Source organism: Myotis davidii, unplaced genomic scaffold (assembly GCF_000327345.1).
Source record: "Myotis davidii unplaced genomic scaffold, ASM32734v1 scaffold473, whole genome shotgun sequence".
NCBI lineage: Eukaryota > Metazoa > Chordata > Mammalia > Chiroptera > Vespertilionidae > Myotis > Myotis davidii.
In genome coordinates, this window is record NW_006284843.1 from 236,945 (window position 1) to 258,213 (window position 21,269).

General features: G+C 35.8%; 1 protein-coding gene across 2 annotated transcripts; it reads right to left on the reverse strand.

Annotated features, from left to right (window-relative positions):
- Nucleotides 1-1,715: 1,715 nt before the first annotated feature.
- Nucleotides 1,716-19,900, reverse strand: RIOK2 (RIO kinase 2). 2 transcript variants are annotated; one of them, XM_006755124.2, is made up of 10 exons: nucleotides 19,757-19,900; nucleotides 15,998-16,136; nucleotides 15,149-15,265; nucleotides 13,285-13,460; nucleotides 10,415-10,503; nucleotides 7,986-8,177; nucleotides 6,169-6,261; nucleotides 4,866-5,384; nucleotides 3,032-3,128; nucleotides 1,716-1,998 (listed from the first exon to the last, which is right to left on the reverse strand). In XM_006755124.2, the coding sequence occupies exons 1-10, from the start codon at nucleotides 19,820-19,822 to the stop codon at nucleotides 1,834-1,836; spliced, it is 1,653 nt and encodes a 550-aa protein (XP_006755187.1). In that variant the 5' UTR covers nucleotides 19,823-19,900; the 3' UTR covers nucleotides 1,716-1,833. The 2 variants fall into 2 exon arrangements, with proteins under 2 accessions (XP_006755187.1, XP_015413686.1); XM_015558200.1 differs by lacking the exon at nucleotides 3,032-3,128 and having other exon boundaries at nucleotides 1,905-1,998.
- Between the last annotated feature and the right edge of the window lie 1,369 nt (nucleotides 19,901-21,269).

The following is a 21,269-nucleotide window of genomic DNA, read 5'->3' on the forward strand; positions in this document are numbered from 1 at the left end:
AAGTGGTAGAACTAGGATTTAAATTTGGAATTCCCAGAGTAAAAAAAAAAATTTGTTGAGAATCACGATACAGCCCTGACCAGTGTGACTCGGTTGAGTATTGTTCTATGCACCGAAAGGTCACCGGTTCAAACCCTGATTAATTTTGTATTTGTGCATTTGACTAATTTGTACTGTGATCCACAGAAAATTTTAGGCTATTAAGGGAAAGATCTGTTTGTCTTCTAAGTCCCTCAAATTTTTTATGTAGTAGGTACCCCAAAGTTGACTGAGTCAACTCAGTAAAGCTGACAGGATGAAGTCATGTGTTTTATTCCCAATTCACTTTGACACTCTGAATGAGAAAATGTATTCCATAATATATATATATCCTACGGTTCTATTAAGCTGTCAATATAATTTTGTTGTTAAAATGCTTTAGACAGATTATAAAAAATACATAAATTTAAACTCAAAGCTACGTACTTTCAAAATTAACTTTTCAATGAAATGAAATTTGACATTTTCTTGCACTTATATTAAAGTGAACTTATCATTGCTACTCTGCCAATAGCCAGTAAAATTAATTTTGAAAAGGTGAAAGTAAATCTGCTGTCCTTATCAATCTTGAAAAAAAAAGTGCTGATATTGCTTCTGGTAGCTTATAATCACAGATGCACATAATTTAAGGACATCCTGTCTGGTAACTGTGCAGTGACATTGCCATCTAGTGGTCCTTTTGTGCTGCAGGTGATGTTCCTCTGGCCTCCTGGGCAATGTTGAAGGGACTTGAATACCATCAGATTCATATACTTAAGCACCCATCTTTAAGTCTCACTGTATTATAGTCTTTAAGGGAGGAACCATGTCTCAAGTATTTTCTTTCTTGACTAAACTCAATAACCATCTGTTAATGTTGAAGTGAAATACGGTATGTTTTGGATTCATCCAGATAAGACTATTAGAAAGAACATTTTTACTCTTCCTTTTACCTTCCCCATGCTCCCCATACCCCTAACTCTTCTTCTTTTTAAAATTTTTTTTACATTTTTATAAAATTTTATTTTATTGTTTACATTATTACAAATAGTAGTACATATGTCTCCTTTTCCTGCCTCCACATACCCCTAACTCTTCTATTATACTCAGGCCTGCATAAAAACTGGCAACTGTAAAAGCTGTAGTGGGATTATTTGAAGTTTCTGTTCCCAAGATCACATTACCAATTTAATAGCAGAAAATACAATTATGCATTACTGACTTATCCTTACTACTAGAGAATAAAAAAAAAAGATGGCAGTGAATTCTTTCAGTGGTTTAAATATAATGCAATCAAGTTAAGCAGCATTTCAAAAAGATAAACATCATTAAAATTATGATTCTAATACCCACACTTTACTGAAAACGTATTTTCTGTGCATTGCTTCATGTGGTCCATATAAATCTAATTTTAATAGTAAGAAAAACTGATAATGGTGAAAGAGGGAAGGAAATATGGCTTGCCTAAGGTTGTTTCCACTAGTGTTAAAGCTATAATCTGAAAGCAAGCAATCTACCTATTTTTGATAGAGAACAAAAACAACAGAAACTACATTTAGATTAAAAAAATACCCAAATTTTGCTATTCAAAATTATTCTGAAAAATAGACTTTAGCAAATGTACCGGTCATCAAAATTATTTGGAAAATTGTATTACCATAATTATTCTTTAGAAAACATGTATTGAACGCGTCAAATTTATACAGGAAAGAGAGTCTGTTTATTTATGTATCTACGTCGGTCCAAATAAGACTAAAGGTGGCTTAGAAAGGGGTCACAGTAAATTCTTGAAAAATATTTAAGATCTTAAATATATTACTCTCCCCAAAAGCTAGCTGCTTCCAAGCTTGACTTAATATTTTGCATATTTTCTCTCCGTTGCTTGGTGAATATATTTGCTTCTCCTTTCTGCAATCGACGTCTGACAGCTGATTTTTGCTGTTTTGTCAACTGACGCTTCACCTTCTGTTTCACCAATTCCTGGAAAGATTTCAATAATAAGTATCACTGATGATTAACCATTTTGATAGAAAGTAAACATTCAGTAAAAGTGCTAATATTTTTCAAATTTCTGTTAAAAGCATGTATTTTTAAAATTCCAAATATTAACAGTATTATACAAATCAGCAATAAAAACCACAACTGTTATGAAATAAATTACATTCCTAACAAAAATACATATTAGTCACAATTCTTTGAAAAAAATTACTATAGTGCCACCTAGTGTCCACCAGGAAAACTTAAAGAAAGAAAAAAAACAACCCCTCAAAATAATCAAAACTAAGAAGATAAAAACTACTTGTTCCTCTGCTTTCTGGAGGCATGTCTCTGCGGCACAAAATCATGTTTGAAAGCATTCACTACTGGTAAAAATATATCAAAAATAGTTCCTTCATAACTTCCAGTATAGAAATGACCCAGTGGTTCTCAACCTTCTGGCCCTTTAAATACAGTTCATCATGTTGTGACTCAACCATAAAATTATTTTCGTTGCTACTTCATAACTGTAATGTTGCTACTGTTATGAATCGTAATGTAAATATCTGACATGCAGGATGGTCTTAGGTGACCCCTGTGAAAGGGTTGTTCAACTGCCAAAGGGGTCACGACCCACAGGTTGGGAACCGCTGAAATGACCTGATGGCAGCAGTTACCCATGGAAAAGTCTACATACAGTTTTTGGGAGATGCTGAATGCTTTCTCATAGTGAATGACCATAAATTCAAATGATTTCTTATTACTTAGGACACAGGCTGCCAATGACTGCCAAGTCCCCCTTGATCTAAATTTCTATGATCTTATCCTTCAAATTCAAACTAACTTACATGCTGCCTTTTTTTCCTGAAAGCTTTGATCATTCCTATATTACTAAATTTGTACTTGTTATAATTTTATACTATTAACATGTGAGGCCCAAATGCTGAAACTGTCTTGTACATCATGTAACCTTCACATGCAATCTGACTATAGTAGTGACCTAATAAACACTTGTAAACTTTGAGTGAATGGTTACCGGAGGAATTGTTGAACAGCTTAAAACACTGCCCACAGAAGTAACACTCAGAGTTCTTGTTCTATATCGATTAATAGCTTCCATATTTTCTTCATCTCTGAAATTAAAACAGCACAATTCATCTAGTTAATTTTTATAGTTAACTATAAATCAATTATACATACATTAATTAATTTATTTATATCATTAATTTATATAATTCCATACATGATGATAAAACTTAAAGACATAAAATTCCTCAGAAATATCATTATATTTAACATTTCTGTGAAGGCAAAACTGCCCACAACTCAGGCAAATATATTAACAATTTCCATTTTTCAGCATTCTGATAGTCACTACCAAAATTTCAAAATGGTAGACTATTTTGGCCATCAAAATTTTTTATCACTTAGTCACAATTTATGTTTTTCCCCCTTTCCTTTCACTTAACTGTACACAAATATGACTCTTACAATCTAAATCCTTGGAATAGTTCCTTGCCACCTTCTCAAACAAAAGCAGATGGAAGAGACAGTGCTCTACATTGCTCTGCTCAGGTAGAAAAGCTGCAATGATGCCAGTAGAAACTGTCTAATTTGTTTTACGCATTGTTCAAAGTTTTAATGTATAAGAAACTCAGATGACATTAATTCTTCACAGTCAATATTTTTCAGAAACACCTGTTATACTTTTATTTTGAATAAAAATTTTGCCCAACATGTGTTTAGAGAGTAAGAACAAATTATTCTGTGCATACAAGACTATTTAAGCTATGTAGATTTTCTTCTATTACTCCAAATCCTGGACCCCTGCAGCCTTAATATTAAATTTTACATGTTTATTATGAAAGGGGTAATGATCCTAAGTCTCAATATACAGTTATATAGAAAAAAAACAAAATTCTTTATTTTGCTTCATAATGAGACTAACAATAAAGGCAGCCTTAGAATGTAAGCCAGAGCATGTATTGAGAAATGCCTAATAAATGTACTAATTTAATTTTAATTGTAATATTACTATTTTGAAATAAATAAAACTATATTTCATTAAACTAGTTATTTGATTCTGGATAAACTATCCCAAATCTAAAAATTAAATTTTAGATCATTCGCTAATCTATGCTGAGACTGATTAATATTTGCAAGGAAAAAAGTTCTTGAAAGACAAAGAACATAATAATGTTATAACATTGTTTTACACGAACAAATAAGAACAGAAGAAGGTTCAAAATACCAGAGAAAACTCAACTGTATTTCATTATGAAGAGAGCAAATATTAGATATATAATTATGAAAATACTAGAGGCCCGGTGCATGAATTTGTGCACGGATGGGGTCCCTAGGCCTGGCTGGCTTATTGGAGCCGATCAGGGCCTGCTGGCTGTGGGGAGGAACCACAGGTTGGCTAGCTGTGAGAGACTGGCTGTGGGAGTGCACTGACTACCAGGGGGCAGTTCCTGCATTGAGCATCTGCCCCCTGGTGGTCAGTGCGCATCATAGTGACTGGTCGACAAGTCCTAACGGTTGCTTAGGATTTTATATATATATATATATAGATTCAAATAACTTACCCCATGTAAAACATGATCAACTGAATGAGATCTGTATTAATTCTTTGAAAGTAATCAGTTTGTTTAGACTGCTTAAAATTGAATCAATATGCTGTCTAGCATCAGGTCCATTGTAGAGGCTAATTGGAATTTTAACAAAAGGGTTATCCGCTTTCATTTCACACATAAAAGCCAGCTCAGAATACAACTCTGCCACGTTATTTGAAAAAATACTCAGTTACCAGAATCGAAGTACAGGTCTCCAGATTAAAGTAAAAAAAATCAATCAACAGAAATCTATACCTGAAAGGGCTCAATTCTTTGTTTAATGATGACAAGGCAATCAGATGAGGGCATTCATCTTCATACTCTTCAGAACCCGTGGGGCTTCCTCCATGACCTCTCTTACCATCTTGCCTGGTATCATTTTCAGTGCTGTTTTTCTCCCCAGAAAAATGAGTTACAGAATTGTTTTCAACAACCTGCCCTTTTATTTCTTCTAAAGCTTGATTGAATTCAGTCATGTCAAAATTGTGTGCATCCGCACTTTCCTCTGACACATCGTCTTCCTTTATTTGTTCAAGGTCTCCAGACAATCGGCCACAGCAGTCAACTGATTCACTGACAGAGTTTCGTTCACTTTGATTTTCTGATCTATAAACCTTTGCTTTTTCTGATACCTCTTCATCAGAAAATGAAAATTCAGATCCTTCCTCTGTTTCAATATCATCTGGACCTACTGGATGAAGGAGCTCATCATCTGCCTGCATTTCCTTTGTGTAGCCGCTGGCAGAAACCTCTACATCAAGAGAGTCCTCCCTCCTAGGAAAAGGAATGTCAAGCATTCAGAGAGAGGTGAAAATCTACTTGATAGGGATAAATATTAATTATTCTGAAAAAAATTGTAATTCTTAAATGAATTTATTTACGTATTTTAAATATTTTCCTTTGCCCTAAATGTAATACTTAAAGTTACCTAAGTATACAAATATAAAGAATATATGCTGGCTGTTATTTACAAATAAAATATGACTGTGAAAAGTAATAGATATTAATAGAACGATCACAGAAACTTGTTGGTTTTTACTGATTTAATAAACTAACTTTCAACAGGGACTAAAGATTTCTTCTTTTAACTTATGTCAACCATCCCAAGCTAGAAAACAGTATTTTAACTAAGGGTGTAAAATAATTGAGAAAATTTGGCTTTCAGAATGTATTTATAATTAGGTTCCATGAATCAATTACAGATGGCTCCAGTTCTGAGTAAAGGAAAAATACAAATTCTGATAAACACTTGGCTTGATTCCTTACAAATGGATTATTCACATAACATTCCTACAATGAATAAACGTTCTTGAATTTATAAGCAACTAGGTGTGTTCTTCCCCCAAATTCAGTAACATTGTCTTAATAGATAAAAACCAGGTATTTTCTAGATTTTAAGTTTCATTTATATACCACACAGCTGATACTCAACAATGATTACAATATGTCAAAGCTCACTCACTATCTTAACATCTTTTAGATGAGACTATTAACTTTTAAAACTAAATAAATCAGGTATTTAACAGAGTTCTAGTTTTAAGCAATGCAAAGTACAAACCTGATATCACTAAAGGTCGGATAAAGCTCACTTTCATAGCTGAAACGTTTCATGAAGAAATCTCTAATGCATTTAACATCTCTGTCAAAATACCTGCAAAATAAAGAATCAATTTTTATACAGGTTTTCATTTTTTCCTTATTAGTTAATGACAATATCCTTAGTATCTGTTGTTGTTATAACACTTCTACTCCTTAGCATGAAAAAGGATGTTACTTAAAAGAAAAAAGAAAAACCTTTGAAAGTTTCAAGTACTGAAAGTAAAAGCAGAGGAACTAAGAAGAAATATAAGCTGTTAAAGGCATATAGCATTATGGTTAGAAAACTCAAGATTTTCCCATAATGCGGCATGAGGTTTTCCTATAATGCAATAGGATGAATATATATGGATAGAAGAAGACTATGGGCCTGTAATTTGGGAGCAGCGGGTATCCTCTGCATGGGTGGGGAAGGAACATCCAATCTGAGGGCCATATAAGGCTCAACAAAATCATTTGGTCTGGCCCTGCCAAGGCATTGGGGGGGAGTTAATTAAATGTTTGACCGAATATGGCAAGGTAATTTTAAGTTGATATTTTGTGCTTAACAGAACTCCTTCTCCCAATTAGTTGCCCATAAAAATTCAAATTAAATCACAATGTATTCAAGAATAATGCAGCCTTAACTTAGAACGTCATAATCTGTTATATTTGTCTCTAATTCTGTGGGTTCCCTAGATGTTCCTTTATTGTGTGACTATGCTGCACCACTTTAATAAAAATGGTAATTCGTCATCATCCAAAGATATATTAACCACCCAGTGGCAGGCATTAATCTATTAGTATTGTTTTGTTGGGAATATTCTTTAAGTTTATTTTAAAATGACCTTTCTCTAGAGTAAGTGTAGATATTTTCTAATAAAAATGAGGAGGAAGAAGAGCTTCACTGAACACAAACTGGTTTAAGCTCAAACTATGCTCATATTATGTAATTAATAACAGTTATCTTTGGGGAAAAGGAGAAGCTTCTCACATTATAACTTGGAAGGAGAGGAGAAAAAAATACCCATAATTGATTTATGCTCCACTGCATGATGGAATACAAATAAAGAAAAATACTGTCATATTTCACAATTTGGCTGGTTTAAATGGTTAAGCATGTGAGGAATAAGATTACCATGGTATACAAAGTGGTTCTGCCATGTGTCGGGGATGAGGTTTTATGGGAATTCTTTTCTAATAATAAAACAAAAGCTAAAAATAACATGAGAGATATTATTGGTTTGGCAACTGAGTTAGTCCAAATCTGTAACTTTTATTAAGGCCATCATGATTATTAAGTTGTGCTTGGTGAAGCCCTCTTGGAAGCAACCATAGAAAAGAGGGGAAAGGCAGAGAAGATGGGGTTCCTTCCATGTCCCTACTTTTGTTTGTTTTAAAAACTGGGCTTCCACCTAAATGTTGGTTTGAATAAAGGGTTCATTTGACTTTTGAAAGTCTGTCAGATTATAAGAGTAATTCAAATTGTTTTAATGGTTTATAAAGGCAGGCAGTTTCTTCAGATGTTTAATACACAACTTAAGCTATTGAGGTTTTAAAAACTGGATCAAAGTGCATTCCCCTTTAAAATAATGAGGAATAAGATTCTTTCAGGAGAAATATCTTAGTAGTTTGATATCATTTAATATTAAAAAACCCAGAATTTAGACATCTGACATCAGCCACTTCCAAATAGTTATTGACCCAAATAATAGTATTACAAAGTTGGAAATTATGAATAAAAAATGATTGCATCATCAGATAAGCACACCCACATTCACAATCAATTTCAGCATTTACCATTCAGCATTGGGATGAGAAGTTGAAACCATCTGTGGAAAATCAATCATGGTGATGTGGTCATCTTTATCCAAAATGAGATTGAATTCATTGAAATCTCCATGAATCAATCCATGATTTGCAAGTTTAACAATTAGTTCCATGGCTTCATCATATACTGATGCAGGATCTTCAACATGGTGTATCTGACATCTGAAAATATTTTAAGTATAAAGTAAGTTATTTGTACTCATTTATGATTTTAATGAAAGTGTGTGTATACATTATTTCCATTTGTCTCCCTAGAAGTTTTCTTTTCATTACCATCAGCATTTAGACACAATATCGTCCACCTATTATTAAAAAAAAATAAGGCACACCCTGCATCGATTCTGTATTGTATTTTCATTGTCACATCCTTTCTTTGATCTTATTTACGGCCAAACTCCTCTACATGTGCTTTCCCCTGACTCTAACAAACCATTTCTTCATCCACCTTGTTCCAATAAAATAGTCCTTGTCAAGACTACCAATGACTTCTATGTTGCTACATCCAATGGTCAATTTTCAGTCTTTATCCTTTTTGGTTTTCCCGTTAACTTCTTCCCCCTCCTTGAAACACTGCCTTCACTTGACTCCTGGTATTCCAACTCTTTGGGTTGTCCTCTGTCCTCTTTCTACACTAATCATTTCTTCTTAGTCTTTTCTGCTAATTCTTTTTTCCCCCCTGACCTTTAAATTTTGGAGTTCCTCAAAGGTTAATCCTAGAGCCTCCTATTTTACCTTATTTCTTACTTAAAATCACTCCTGGTGGTCTCATTCAGGCTCATGGCATTAAACACTATATATACTGACTTCAATCTAGATTTCTCCTCTGAACTACTATGTATCTCAAACTTACTATACCCCAAACTGTAACTTCGATTCTGTCCCATCCTCTAACTTCACACCGTTCTTTAGGTTTTCCAGCTCATCTATAAATGTCAGCTTTATCTCAATTACATCATCATTCAGGACCAAAACCCAGTTATTACCTTTGACTTGCACCTGCCTTCATATCAATATCCAATCCTAAATAAATCATGTTGGCTGTTCCTGGAAAACATCTCCAAAATGTGACCACTTTTCGTCACCTTGACATCTATAATAACTGATCTAAACTACCTGTCTCTTGGCTGGGTGATTACAATTGTCGTCTTAATCTGTCCTTAATCTTCTTTCAGTCTAGTCTCAATAGAGCAGCCAGCGGTCCTATTAACACATTAGTTAGGTCATATCTATTCTCAGTTCAAAACTGTCTTATGGCTTCTTATCTCAATCAAAATTAAAGTCCTTGTGCTAAATATCACTACAATGGCAATCATATTACAAAATATAAAAGTATCAAATCAACATAATACCATAATTTTTATCATGTCAAATATATTTCAATAAAAAAATTAAAAGGCCTTGAAATGACCCACAAATTCTAGTGATCTGATCCCCTGCTGTCTTTAGGATATTATCACTTACAATTTCTCCTTTACTCATTCAGTTCCAGCCACAATGACATCATCCTCACTGTTCCCTAAAATCCTGGGAATACTCCCACCCCATGGATTATGCACTTGCTGTCCCCTCTGGCTGGAATCTTCTTAGGTATCTTCATGGTTTCCCCTCATTTTATTCAGGATTCTTATCAGTGAGACTTCCCCTGACCACCCCATGTAAAACAGCGGCCTCCTTTACCCATCCCAGTCCTTCTTGTTCCCTTACCCTGCTTTATTTTTACCCATAGCATTTACTACCATCTGATATATACATATGGAGCAAAAGTAGGTTTACAGTTGTGAGTACCCAAAACAGTTTATTCTTTTTCTTTCAATTTTTTTTTTTTAAATTGATTTTAGAAAGAGGAAAGGAGAGGAAGAGAGAAACAGGTCAGCTGCCTCTTGCATGCCCCCTATAGGGGATGGAGCTCAAAACCTGAGCATGTGCACTGACTGGAAATTGAACCTAAGACCCCTTAGTGCATGGGATGATGCTCAACCAATTTAGCCATACCAGCCAGGGCACAGAGTTTAGTCTTGTATTATTTATTATTTATTTTCCTTATGAACAACTGTAAACCTATTTTGCCCCACCCTATATTTTATTTAGCTATTTACTACATGTTCTCCTTCCATCAGAATGTAAGCTCTGCGAGGGCAGAGATTTGGTTTACTGCTGACCCTGAAACAGTGCTTGGCACATACTAGATTGGTAATATTTGTTGAATGAATCATAGAGGTAACAAAATACATAGTTAATGAAATTGCATTTTCAATTTACCTCTGAGTCTACTGCTAATATGTTAATTTCTAACCTCCCCAAAATAATATTCCATTTAGTTTTAAAAAGATTTTACTTTTAAAAACCGAACCTTACATTTGTTATGACTCACGGTTTCAATAATAACAATATATACTTACAGAGGATAGCCATTCATGAGTTCCATGACCACTGCATGGCGATTATAATCAATTGGCTTTGGAACTGGAAATTTCCTCTCATACAATGCCTAAAACATAGCAAACAGTATAAACTAATGGAGAGGTCATTAATTTTTAAGGAACAATGAAAGAAATATACCTGCTCACAACCAGAAAAAAAATACAAGCCTTTACAAAATTACAGTTAATACAACACAAGATTATTTGTATATGACAGGGGTCCTCAAACTTTTTAAACAGGAGGCCAGTTCACTTCCCTCAGACCGTTGGAGGGCCGGACTATAGTTTTAAAAAAAACTATGAACAAATTCCTATGCACACTGCACATATCTTATTTTGAAGTAAAAAAACAAAATGGGAACAAATACAATATTTGTATTTGCATGTGGCCCGCGGGCCATAGTTTGAGGACCCCTGGTATATGACTTATTCACAGCACAGAATGAGCTGTACATAAAAAAAAAATTAAGCCAGTTTACTTAATTCACATTTTCACCAAATACTCATTTATTGAACATTTACTAAATATTTTACACTGTACTAGGATTACAAAAGTGAGTGTGAAAAAAATCTCTGCCTTTAGGATATATCCTGTACACTTTTCGTTTTCTGCCATTTATTGGAACACGCTTAAAAAAAATCAAATAAAAATATATTGTGACTTAGGAAGGACTCTGTCTTGTGACACATTAGGAAATGAAATATTCCAATAGATTAGGCATTTTAGTTTATAGAGCACTGACCTTTCCTTCAGACCAAATATTATATAAATCTAATATATACACAATGTAGTAGTCGGAGTCAAATGTTACTTCAGCCCTGGCTGGTGTGCTCAGTGATTAGAGCATCCACCCTTGCACTGAAGGGTCACCAGCAGTACATGGGTTGTAGGCTCGATCCCCGGCTCCAGTTAGGGCGCATGCTGGAGGCAGCCAATTGAAGTGTCTCTCTCACATCAATGTTTTTCTCTCTCTCCTCCTCCTCCCTCCGTTCTACTCTCTAAAAAAAATGGAAAAACTATACTTGGATGAGGATTAACAAAACAAAGAAAGTTACTTCAGATCATCCATAAATCCATCTTTTCTCCTATGCTTAACTTTTTTTTTTTTTACCTTTAATTACAAAGTCCTGTTACTACTTTCTTCAAAATGTTAGGTTTATGACCTCTGCCATTTGAAATGCTACCATTTCAAAGTAGGCTTTTGTCCTTGATACCCAATTACTCCAATGGTTCTGGCTCTTGCCACCATACCCAACCTTTATTCTGGGTACCAATAGGAAACTAAGATGCTTATTTCAAATGCTCAGTTTTTAAAATCTACAATGGCTACTTGACTTGGGGTGGTGAATACACAGTACAGATAATGTATTGTGGAGTTGTATACCTGAAATCTATGATTTTGTTGACAATGTCACCCCAACAAATTAAAAATAAATATAAAAACCTGCAATGGCTAAAAATACTGAGTTTAGTCTAAACAACTTTTTCTAGTTTTCAAAAATCTCTTTAATCCACTTAACCAGTCCTACTTTTCCCAATAAGCATTCTGGAGTGAAATCAGGACAATTACCTCAGTGACACACAGAGCTTACACCCATATTGCTATCTTCACCCAAAGTGGTTCCTTTGCAAAACGCACTGATTTAGTCTTCTCTTTACCACCAAATCATATGCATACTTAACTTTACCCAATTCCCACTCACTTTATGAAACCTCCTTCTCTAAACACATATAATTTGATTTTTAAATTGTTCTTTGCTTTATGTGTGTTCATGTTATCTTCCGAACTTTAAGACACAAACTGCATTGGTTATTCTTTTGGAATCTAGCCCTATACCCCATCCTACCCTAGAACTTAATACAGGGACAGGCACACAGCTGATACTCAATATATACTTAAATTGGTTGCCTGGCTTAAAAAAATATTTTTTTCAAAGCAAGTGATTTTGAGCGTTCCCTGGCAGCTCAATAGCATATAGTAATGTTAACTATTGTCATTGTCATAGCCCAAGTACCGCAGCTTAACCCTTAAGCTATAGCTCAATTTTATCTTATTCTGTTAGGAAAATATTAATGTATTTAAGAACATGTTTAAACACAATCAAGTTTTGTTGCTGTATCTTCATATACACACCTTGAGAATATACTTAATATAGTTTTGGGAAATTATGTAATGATTCCTACCAAAATGCCTACTTACTTATTGGCCAACGCAGGATATTAAACCATTAGTATAAGACAAGAAATATATAACATGTATGGTATCAGTATCATTTATACTGTGTTGAGAATTTTCCCTCATGATCACTAAACATTAAAGCACATGAATTAAAATAACCTACTAACACCAAACTGAAACTTCCAGGAAATAGTGTGGTCATCCATTGGACGACTTTTAGTAATTTAATTTTTTTAAAAACGAAGATGTTATAGCAAATAAATCCCACTGAGAAATAAAAAAATGTAATGTTATTTTCTGTTTAATTTAAATATTATTGAAGATATGTTATCAAATAAAGACAGACATACGTACAGTTTAAATATTCACACATACACCTTGTGAGACTATCACATCATAAATGTATTTTAACTTACTCTATCTTGCTAATATTGTCAATTATAATGTTGCCTTTATACATTTATAACAATTAAAACCTTCGCCTAGAAAAACACCTAGGAAATCACCAGAAAAACAACAGAAACGAATCAGTAAGAGTTAAAAGTGACTGTAAAGGATTGGGACTGGAGGGAGGGAGCTAGATATAGGGGCAGCAGACTGATGCTTGTCACTAGCTTTTCAGCTTCAGGTATTATTTGGTTAAAAAATGAACAATTATTTAAAAAATACCTTCATATAGGCAAATTCTTTCATGGCAGAGAGACGAGACAAATAAAGCCAAGACATGTTGTGCCTGTGTTTATGGTAGTCACGCTTGTTTTTCAGATTTCGAAAGGAGGTTCTTCCCAGTCTGTGAAGCTTTAATGCAAATTGCTGGCCTTCGTCATTCGCAACAATATAAATATCTAAAGCCAAGATTTAAAAAAACACATTATTATACTTTTATGCTAATAAGTTGAAACAATTCAAATTTTCTAACTTTGTCTGATTTTATATGTATCAAATTTTATCTTTCCTAAATACCAGAAATACTTACCAGCCAGAAAATTTTTCTTTATTTAATTACAATCCAAAATGATATGACATGTATTTAATATCTACTACAAACAAACAAACAGGGATGCAATGTGTCAAAGGATATCATTTCTAAAGGAGATCAATGCTCAACTCAATTTAGTGGGAAAACATCTAACTGTTCTTTAGTGTCCTATATATACAAGAAGTGACTTAATAATATTTTCCTGTTCAAAAATAAGTTCATTTCTACAACTGCTTCAATGAATAATATTCAGTTGGCAGAATATAATCCCATAATTAGATGGAGCAGATCTTTCCTTAAGTATTCCAACTGTCAAGACAAGTTATTTATAATATTAAAATGTAGAATATGTCCTAATTATTAATGGGAAACTTTATTACTGTATGTATCAAGAAATAGCCTCTTTCTTACATTGGTGGGATTATAAACTGGTGCAAACATTTTGGAGGGAAATTTGGTAACATCACACTTTTAAAGAGTACATAACTTTTAAGAATGTGTTTAACAACTAGGACTGGTAAAATCAATTATGGATTGACTGCAGCACCCAGCAACTCTCAGAAAGACAAATCTGCTGATGTGAAATATCAGGGATGCATCAAAAGGAAAACGATCAAGGTGCAGAATAGGAAGTACTGTTTGCTTTTACCTGAGATTAAAAAGATTATGTGACTGTGTACACATGTATGCTTACTACATTACAGATTTGTATTTATACAAATTTTTAGAGTATTTCAAGAAGGATATGCAGGTTATCAATAAACAATGATAGCTTTGGGAAGTAATAACAGGAGATTAAGACCTGGGTTAGGGACGAGATTTCCTTTTTATTGTACCCTCTTTTGTACTATTTATCATTTTTAAGAACAATGAAGTTCTTAAAAAAAAAAAGGCCATTATTTTTTAAATTGAAAAATACTGGACATAAATTAAGAGAAAGTGTAGCTCAAAAAACATTTCATTTTCTCGTTTTATATACTGTATACACACATACACACACTGCTGTATTTAGCACTCTTTACTTTTTAAATATATATAATAATCTGCATATTAATACAGAAGACATACAAACCATCTGAAGTATATAGCAACCTCTTTTGGAGTAGGCTTCCTAATAATTCTTTTTCTCTCAACTTTAATTTTCCTTCCTCAGTTCAGATAACTATATAAGATAAACTGCATTGGATAAAAAAACAGTATATAAGAAAATCATTCCCTGTTCTTCATTTCTACCTGTCTTCCACATAGAAAATACAGAAGTATTTGTTATGCTTTTCTGTGTTCTACACATACCCAACTTTGCCTTAATGATCATATTGCTATGAAGAAAAAGTCTGTGGTTTTTAGATATTCAGTCTTCTAGTACTTCCTTATGTTATATATTTTAGCTATTGCAAACATCCAATTTAACAGATTAATATTTGCCAAATATTTCAATTATTAGAGGAAAACTAATTCTTGGTATACTTAATTTTCAATGATATTTATGACAAAGTAGTGATCCACTATACTCAGGGTAATGAAAATGCATTCAATAGTACCGTTAGCACTTACCTGATTCTTTGCCAACACCCATCTGGTTTCCAACAGACTCAACTACCTGTCTAGAAGAAAGTGTTCGCAAAGCTAGGTAGTCATAGCCTGCGTTTGTCAACCGATAGCCCTGGACAGCTAGAGAAAAGCAAATGAGAAAGACCATATTTTAGTTACATTGTACCACTAAGTCATATCAGTTCAAGTCATAAGAATTTAAACATGGGAAATCTTAGCTGGAAAATATTAGCAATCTAGTTTTACAAGTCTAGCATTTCTTCCTATAATTTGTGTTTCTTCTCTAGAGTTGTGTTACTCAAAGTGTGACCACAGACTGACACCAGTCTATGTTACTAGTCTGTGACAAGATACAGAAACTGAAATGAAGTGGTTAAACAATTTTATATCAATTTGACCAAATTCTTTTATGTCTTCAACTCTAATAAGGAATTTGTACCTACATTTTATCAGTTTCATTTTTCTAGTAATGACTTTTTTATTGTTATTTTATGAAAGTATAGATCCACGATAGGCTGGAAAATAGAAACTCATCCCTCACCACAAATAGTGTAAGAAGTAATGTTCTAGAGAATCTTGTGGCAGAGTGTATTTTCCAAAGATGGCAGTGTCAATATCTATATCCTGCTTGCTCTTATGTGACTGGAATTGCTAATCCTCTGTCAGGAGGTACAGACTATTTTTCCACCCTCTTGGATGTGGGTGGGCCCTCTGACTGCTCTACCCAATAGACCACAGAAGTATACTGTGCAAGTTCTGGTTTGGCAACTTCCACTTCCTGTGTCTGGGAAGGCTTGCTCTGGTGGAAGCCAGTTACAATGAAAAATCACAAATGGTGCCTCAAATACTTACTTTTGGTTCGCTCCCAAGCTATGAGTTTATGTTTCACTAATTCTCTTAAAACTTTATTACAACCACCATGTTTAAGGCTGGCTATCGAAGCAACCAAACTGCAGGGGACTATTTCATGGTTCTTCATGCCCATTTCAACCTGAAATTAAAGGAATTATTATGTAAACATAATCAACACAGAGCTGCTATCAAACTTTGCTAAGAAATTAACTTCTCCTTCAAACGTCTCTGACCATGCAGTTCCCCATCCGATTCTGAGACATAATTACTATGCTCTCTGGATATATGTTAAATCACGACTTGATATATAATCACTGATATTCATATTCCATCTCTCTACTAAATGATATGTTCTTCAAGAGAAAAGAATGTGAGGGCTTAACACAGTTCCTAACATCTGGTAAATACTAAAATATTTGACATCCAAATATTTATCTTTAAAAATTACAGATATTCTAGATATTTATTAAGAAAGAATTAATGAGAAAGTATCATATGTATTGTAAAAGATTAAAAAATATATAAAAATACTCTCCACCCTGGAAAATATATTATCTACCTGTGGAAATAAGAATGTGCACGTCTAATTCTATTAGAAGTTAAAAAAGGAAGTAGCTCAGGGCCGAATAAGAATACTTTTAGCTGAGGGATCAGCTTCAAAAAGAAGCAGCACTTGAGAGTTTGAGATGCAGGATTATAGAAAAAGCAGACAAGGGAAGACCAGGGAAAGACAATAAAAGATTTGGATAGCACATAGGCAAGAAAATACAAAGCACAGAAACAGCTATTGCAGTGGTAGCTCAGATGGGATGACATGTAGAGTTCACGAAAAGGCTGGAAAATGCTTTGGAGTAAGGTATGGAAGGCCGTGAATACAGAAAAGGAGTTTTAGGTTTTATACAGAGGAAAGTAGGAAACCCTTGAAGATGTTTAGGCAAGGCGGGTATATGAAAGGTTATTTTAAGAACATTCATCTAGCACAGTGGTTCTCAACCTTCCTAATGCTGCGACCCTTTAATACAGTTCTTCATGTTGTGGTGACCTTCAACCATAAAATTATTTTCGTTGCTACTTCATAACTGTAATTTTGCTACTGTTATGAATCGTCATGTAAATATCTGATATGCAGGATGTATTTTCATTGTTACAAATTGAACATAATTAAAGCATAGTGATTAATCACAAAAACAATATGTAATTATATATGTGTTTTCCGATGGTCTTAGGCGATCCCTGTGAAAGGGTCATTGGACCCGCAAAGGGATCGCGGCCCACAGGTTGAGAACCGCTGATCTAGCAGAACTATGCAAAGTGGTTAGAGAAAGCAAACACTGGAGGTGGTACATTGGAAAATTAAGATGACAGTCTAAGCCAGCCATGGGGCCCGTGGGCCGGATCCGGCCCGTTTGAAATGAATAAAACAACAACAACAAAAAGACCATACCCTTTTATGTAATGATGTTTACTTTGAATTTATATTAGTTCACACAAACACTCCATCCATGCTTTTGTTCTGGCCCTCTGGTCCAGTTTAACAACTCATTTTGGCCCTTGAGTCAAAAAGTTTGCCCACCCCTGGAAGCCATAGGAAATAGAAGCCATTAACAGGGAAGAGGTAGTGGTAATAGAAGGAAAGAACTAAAGATCTTTGAAAGCAATATGGAATTGGCATTGGAAGTGGGAAAGTAAAGATGAATCAAAGCTGAAGTGAAGATGAAGAGCAGGTTTTAAAATTACCATGGTAATAATTATTTTAATGGAGCTTGGGAAAAGAGGGGATTGACAAAGTTGACAATGAGTTTGAGGTGTTGGAAGGTCCTTCAAATAAAGATGTTTAAGGAAAACTGGAAAAGCAGATCTATAATCAGGAATGAAGTCATAACTAGAGGGAAAAACTGTCAATTATTTGATAAAGGTAAGAGATGAAGCCATGAAGTAGATGAGTTCATCAAGTGAGAGATAATGGCAGAAAAGGGAGCACTGAGGGGCAGAATTTGGGGGGAAGTTTACATTGAAAGGTTAAGGGCAGCCAGTGAAAGCATGATTATGGATAGAGGATGTGCCCACGAAGACTGTGTCAAGGAGAGGTGCCACTAATACCAATGTTGGTCAGAGACAACTGAGACTGAAATATGATATTTAATGAGGTCATTCTTTAATGAGCTTCAAAAAAGAACTTAAATATTGCAGAGACAAAGTTTTAGAAGATAAATCTAGCATCCTTTTGATGCCCCAACAAAAACCTCACGCTTTACACTTAACTCATCTTCCATGCTTTGTTCTATCTCTCCCAGCCTCTAACATTCTTTCTGTTGACTCCCTTAGGGGAATAAGTGAATGTGCTGAGGTAGAGAAGAAAGTGACAGTAGGGCCCAACCAGTATGGCTCAGTGGTTGAGCATTGACCTATGAACCAGGAATTCACCATTGGATTCCTGGTGAGGGCACATGTCTAGGTTGCAGGCTCAATCCCCAGTGTAGGGCAAGCAGGAGACAGCCAATCAATGACTCTCTCTCATCATTGATGTTTCTATCTCTCTCCCTCTCCCTTCCTCTCTGAAATCAATTAAAGAGAGAGAGAGAGAGAGAGAGAAGTGATAGTAGGTAGGGGAAGTCCAGCTGAATTTAATGTATTTTAATGTATGGGAGGAAAAATAAAAGCGTTTTCCAAATTTCATTCTGAATTTGCATTTGAGAGTTTAGTAACAGCTCTTAAAATAAATGTATTGTTTTATTCTGCAAATGCCCAATCTATGTGTTGCTTTCTGTGCCAGAAACTAAGACCATAAAAAGTTTTTTTCATTTCATTTCCCTGCTTGAAAACATTCAGTGGCTTTCCTACACTTAGACTATATCCCACATGCTTTAGTAAGCCTGATTAGCCGCTCAGCCTTTCCAGTTACATCCCCAACCACTCAGCCTCTTGCCCATCATGTTCCAGCCACACTGGCCTTTCCATTCCTTAAAAACTGTTCCCACCTCAGAGCGAAGTCTCACTTACTCCTGGGTTTCCTCTGCCTCCAGCTATTTCTCCTTCAGCTCCTGCTATCCTCACACTCTTGCCTTTACTTAGCGAGCATTCATTCAGTACCCGAGTCCCAGGAACTTCTTGAAAACGTTTGGTTACAAGAGTAAACAGATGAGATTCTTGCACGTGGCAGCAGGTCTTCTCTAGCGACACGACAGCACTCGTTCTCCCGCGCCCCTAGGAAAGGCTCCTCCTGCCCCTTTATCCTGTTCACAGGACTACTGTCTGATGTTACCCTTGTTATTTACTTATTCGTTTACTTGGTGATCAGTCTCCCTTGTCTTGTCTGTGCCCGATGGATTCCCTAATATTGTTACTAAAAACCCGACAAATGTGTTGGTTGAATGGATCTGAAAGGAGGCCGTGAGCCCGAGTCTGTGCGTGGGGAGCTCAAGGCTAAGAATTCTCAGGAGCCTTGAGCCCTTCTCTGCCGGTCGGAAGTCCGGGGTCAGAATGACTTCCCGGGCCACGGAGATGCGTGCGGCTACCGCACAGGGAGAGCAGAAAGGAAGGACACAATTAGAAGAGGGGCCTCTGCCGTCCTCGCTTGGGAGACGATCAAGGCTTCCGAACAAAAGCTTTTGAAAAATTACGCTTTCTGGTCTTCTCTTCCCCACTCCCAACCTCGGCCGCGTTCCACGGCCCAGAGCACGTTCCGCTCCCGGGAAACTTCCGGGAACAGGACGCACCGCCGGGACGGGCAGGGGACGGGGTGATCGGCGAGTGCCTTACCGCGGTCAGGACCCTGAAGTCATCCCGGCTCATGTACCGCAACTTGGCCACATTCACCTTCCCCATGGCGGCCCCGGGCCGGAGCCACAACCTCTGCCGAGACAACCGGAGCGCGCGAGGCTCGTGGGGACTCCGCCTCTCGCGCACGCGCCTTCTTTCCTTCAGGTCCTTGCCGATAAGTAGACATGCGACTCCCACTGGCACCGGACGGTAAAACGTCTTCTGAGTCTTACGGAGAACCTAGTATGGGAAAAGTAGAGTACATTTTACAGTGGTTTTTTTTTTTTTTTTACATGTATGTGAGTTGGCGGTTTCTAAGTGTACGCTGTAATAATGACGTTTTATTTTTCATATCTGTCAGGACCCACCGCTTAAAGGACCTCTAAGCGAAACGCTACCCTACCTTAACTCTGGTGCAGTGTCACATATAGAATTTTTTTGATATTTGCAACCATAGTAAAACAAAGATTTATATTTTTGATATTTATTTTATATATTTAAATGCCATTTAACAAAGAAAAATCAACTAAAAAATGAGTTTGCCAGTGTCATAGGTTCGCCATCACTGGCATAGAGTGTTAATTTTTACCAAGTTTTATCCCCAAACAGCAAAGCGAATTCCAACAGCAGAGGAGGAAAATGAACCCGAGCGGGACTCTGGACGATCAGGGTCCTAAAGATAAAAACGATCGCAATCACACACGCAGTTCCCGGCCGGCTGCGGGCAGGAGAAGGCGTGGTGATCCCGGATCCTCTCGCACCTGCTTGGCGCAGTCAACCCTCGGTTTCCAGACCTCCGTTTAACGGACTTCGGATTTAAGAGACACATTTGTGGTCTCTATGCCATATGAACAAATTAACACCCTATTAATTTTTAAATGTTTTAAACCAAGATTTTCTTATAACGAAATTAACGGGCTATTTTGTTATTACTCCACTGTTATTTTTAACAATTTTTAGCGAAGAGGCCATATGTTGGAAAAAAAACCACTAGTAATTTGGCTGACCCAAACAAATACTACATATGGACAACTATAGTTTGCATATTTAAATCCAAGCCACCTCTGGTAAACGATGTTTGCAAATGATTAGCACGTGATCACACTGAATGGCACGGTGATTGCCTTTGTGGTCACCTGGGGAGGCTTTCACATCTGGGCCCGAGGTGCACGTGCACTGAGCTACGCCCCAGCACCCACGTGACTGACCCGGCAGGTGCCGGCCTGGGAATGCAACCGCTGAGCCGCTGCCCGTATACATACTTAATTTTAACCTCACAAAGGTGTCTGCTTAAGTAAAAACAGGTAAACTAATTTGTCCATTTTTTAACATATGCATTTGGAAAACCTACTTTATTATATAACTAGAGGCCCGGTGCACAAAAGATCCCCTCACCCAAATTAGTCCATTATATAAAGGTTTTACTGTATTGTGCTTCTTATAGTGAATTTATGTCAGTTTTGTCTACATAGCTAATGTCCATACAGAGCAGAAATCATTCTTCTTTTTCATT

Coding starts and splice junctions, on each gene's coding strand:
- RIOK2 (XM_006755124.2), bottom strand. CDS start 19,822: ATGGGGAAGGTGAATGTGGCCAAGTTGCGGTACATGAGCCGGGATGAC. Junction 6,262..7,985: donor TCTCATCCCAATGCTGAATG/GTAAATGCTGAA, acceptor TTTATTTTGCAG/GTATTTTGACAGAGATGTTA. Junction 1,999..3,031: donor GCTGTTCAACAATTCCTCCG/GTAACCATTCAC, acceptor AAATCTTTCCAG/GAATTGGTGAAACAGAAGGT.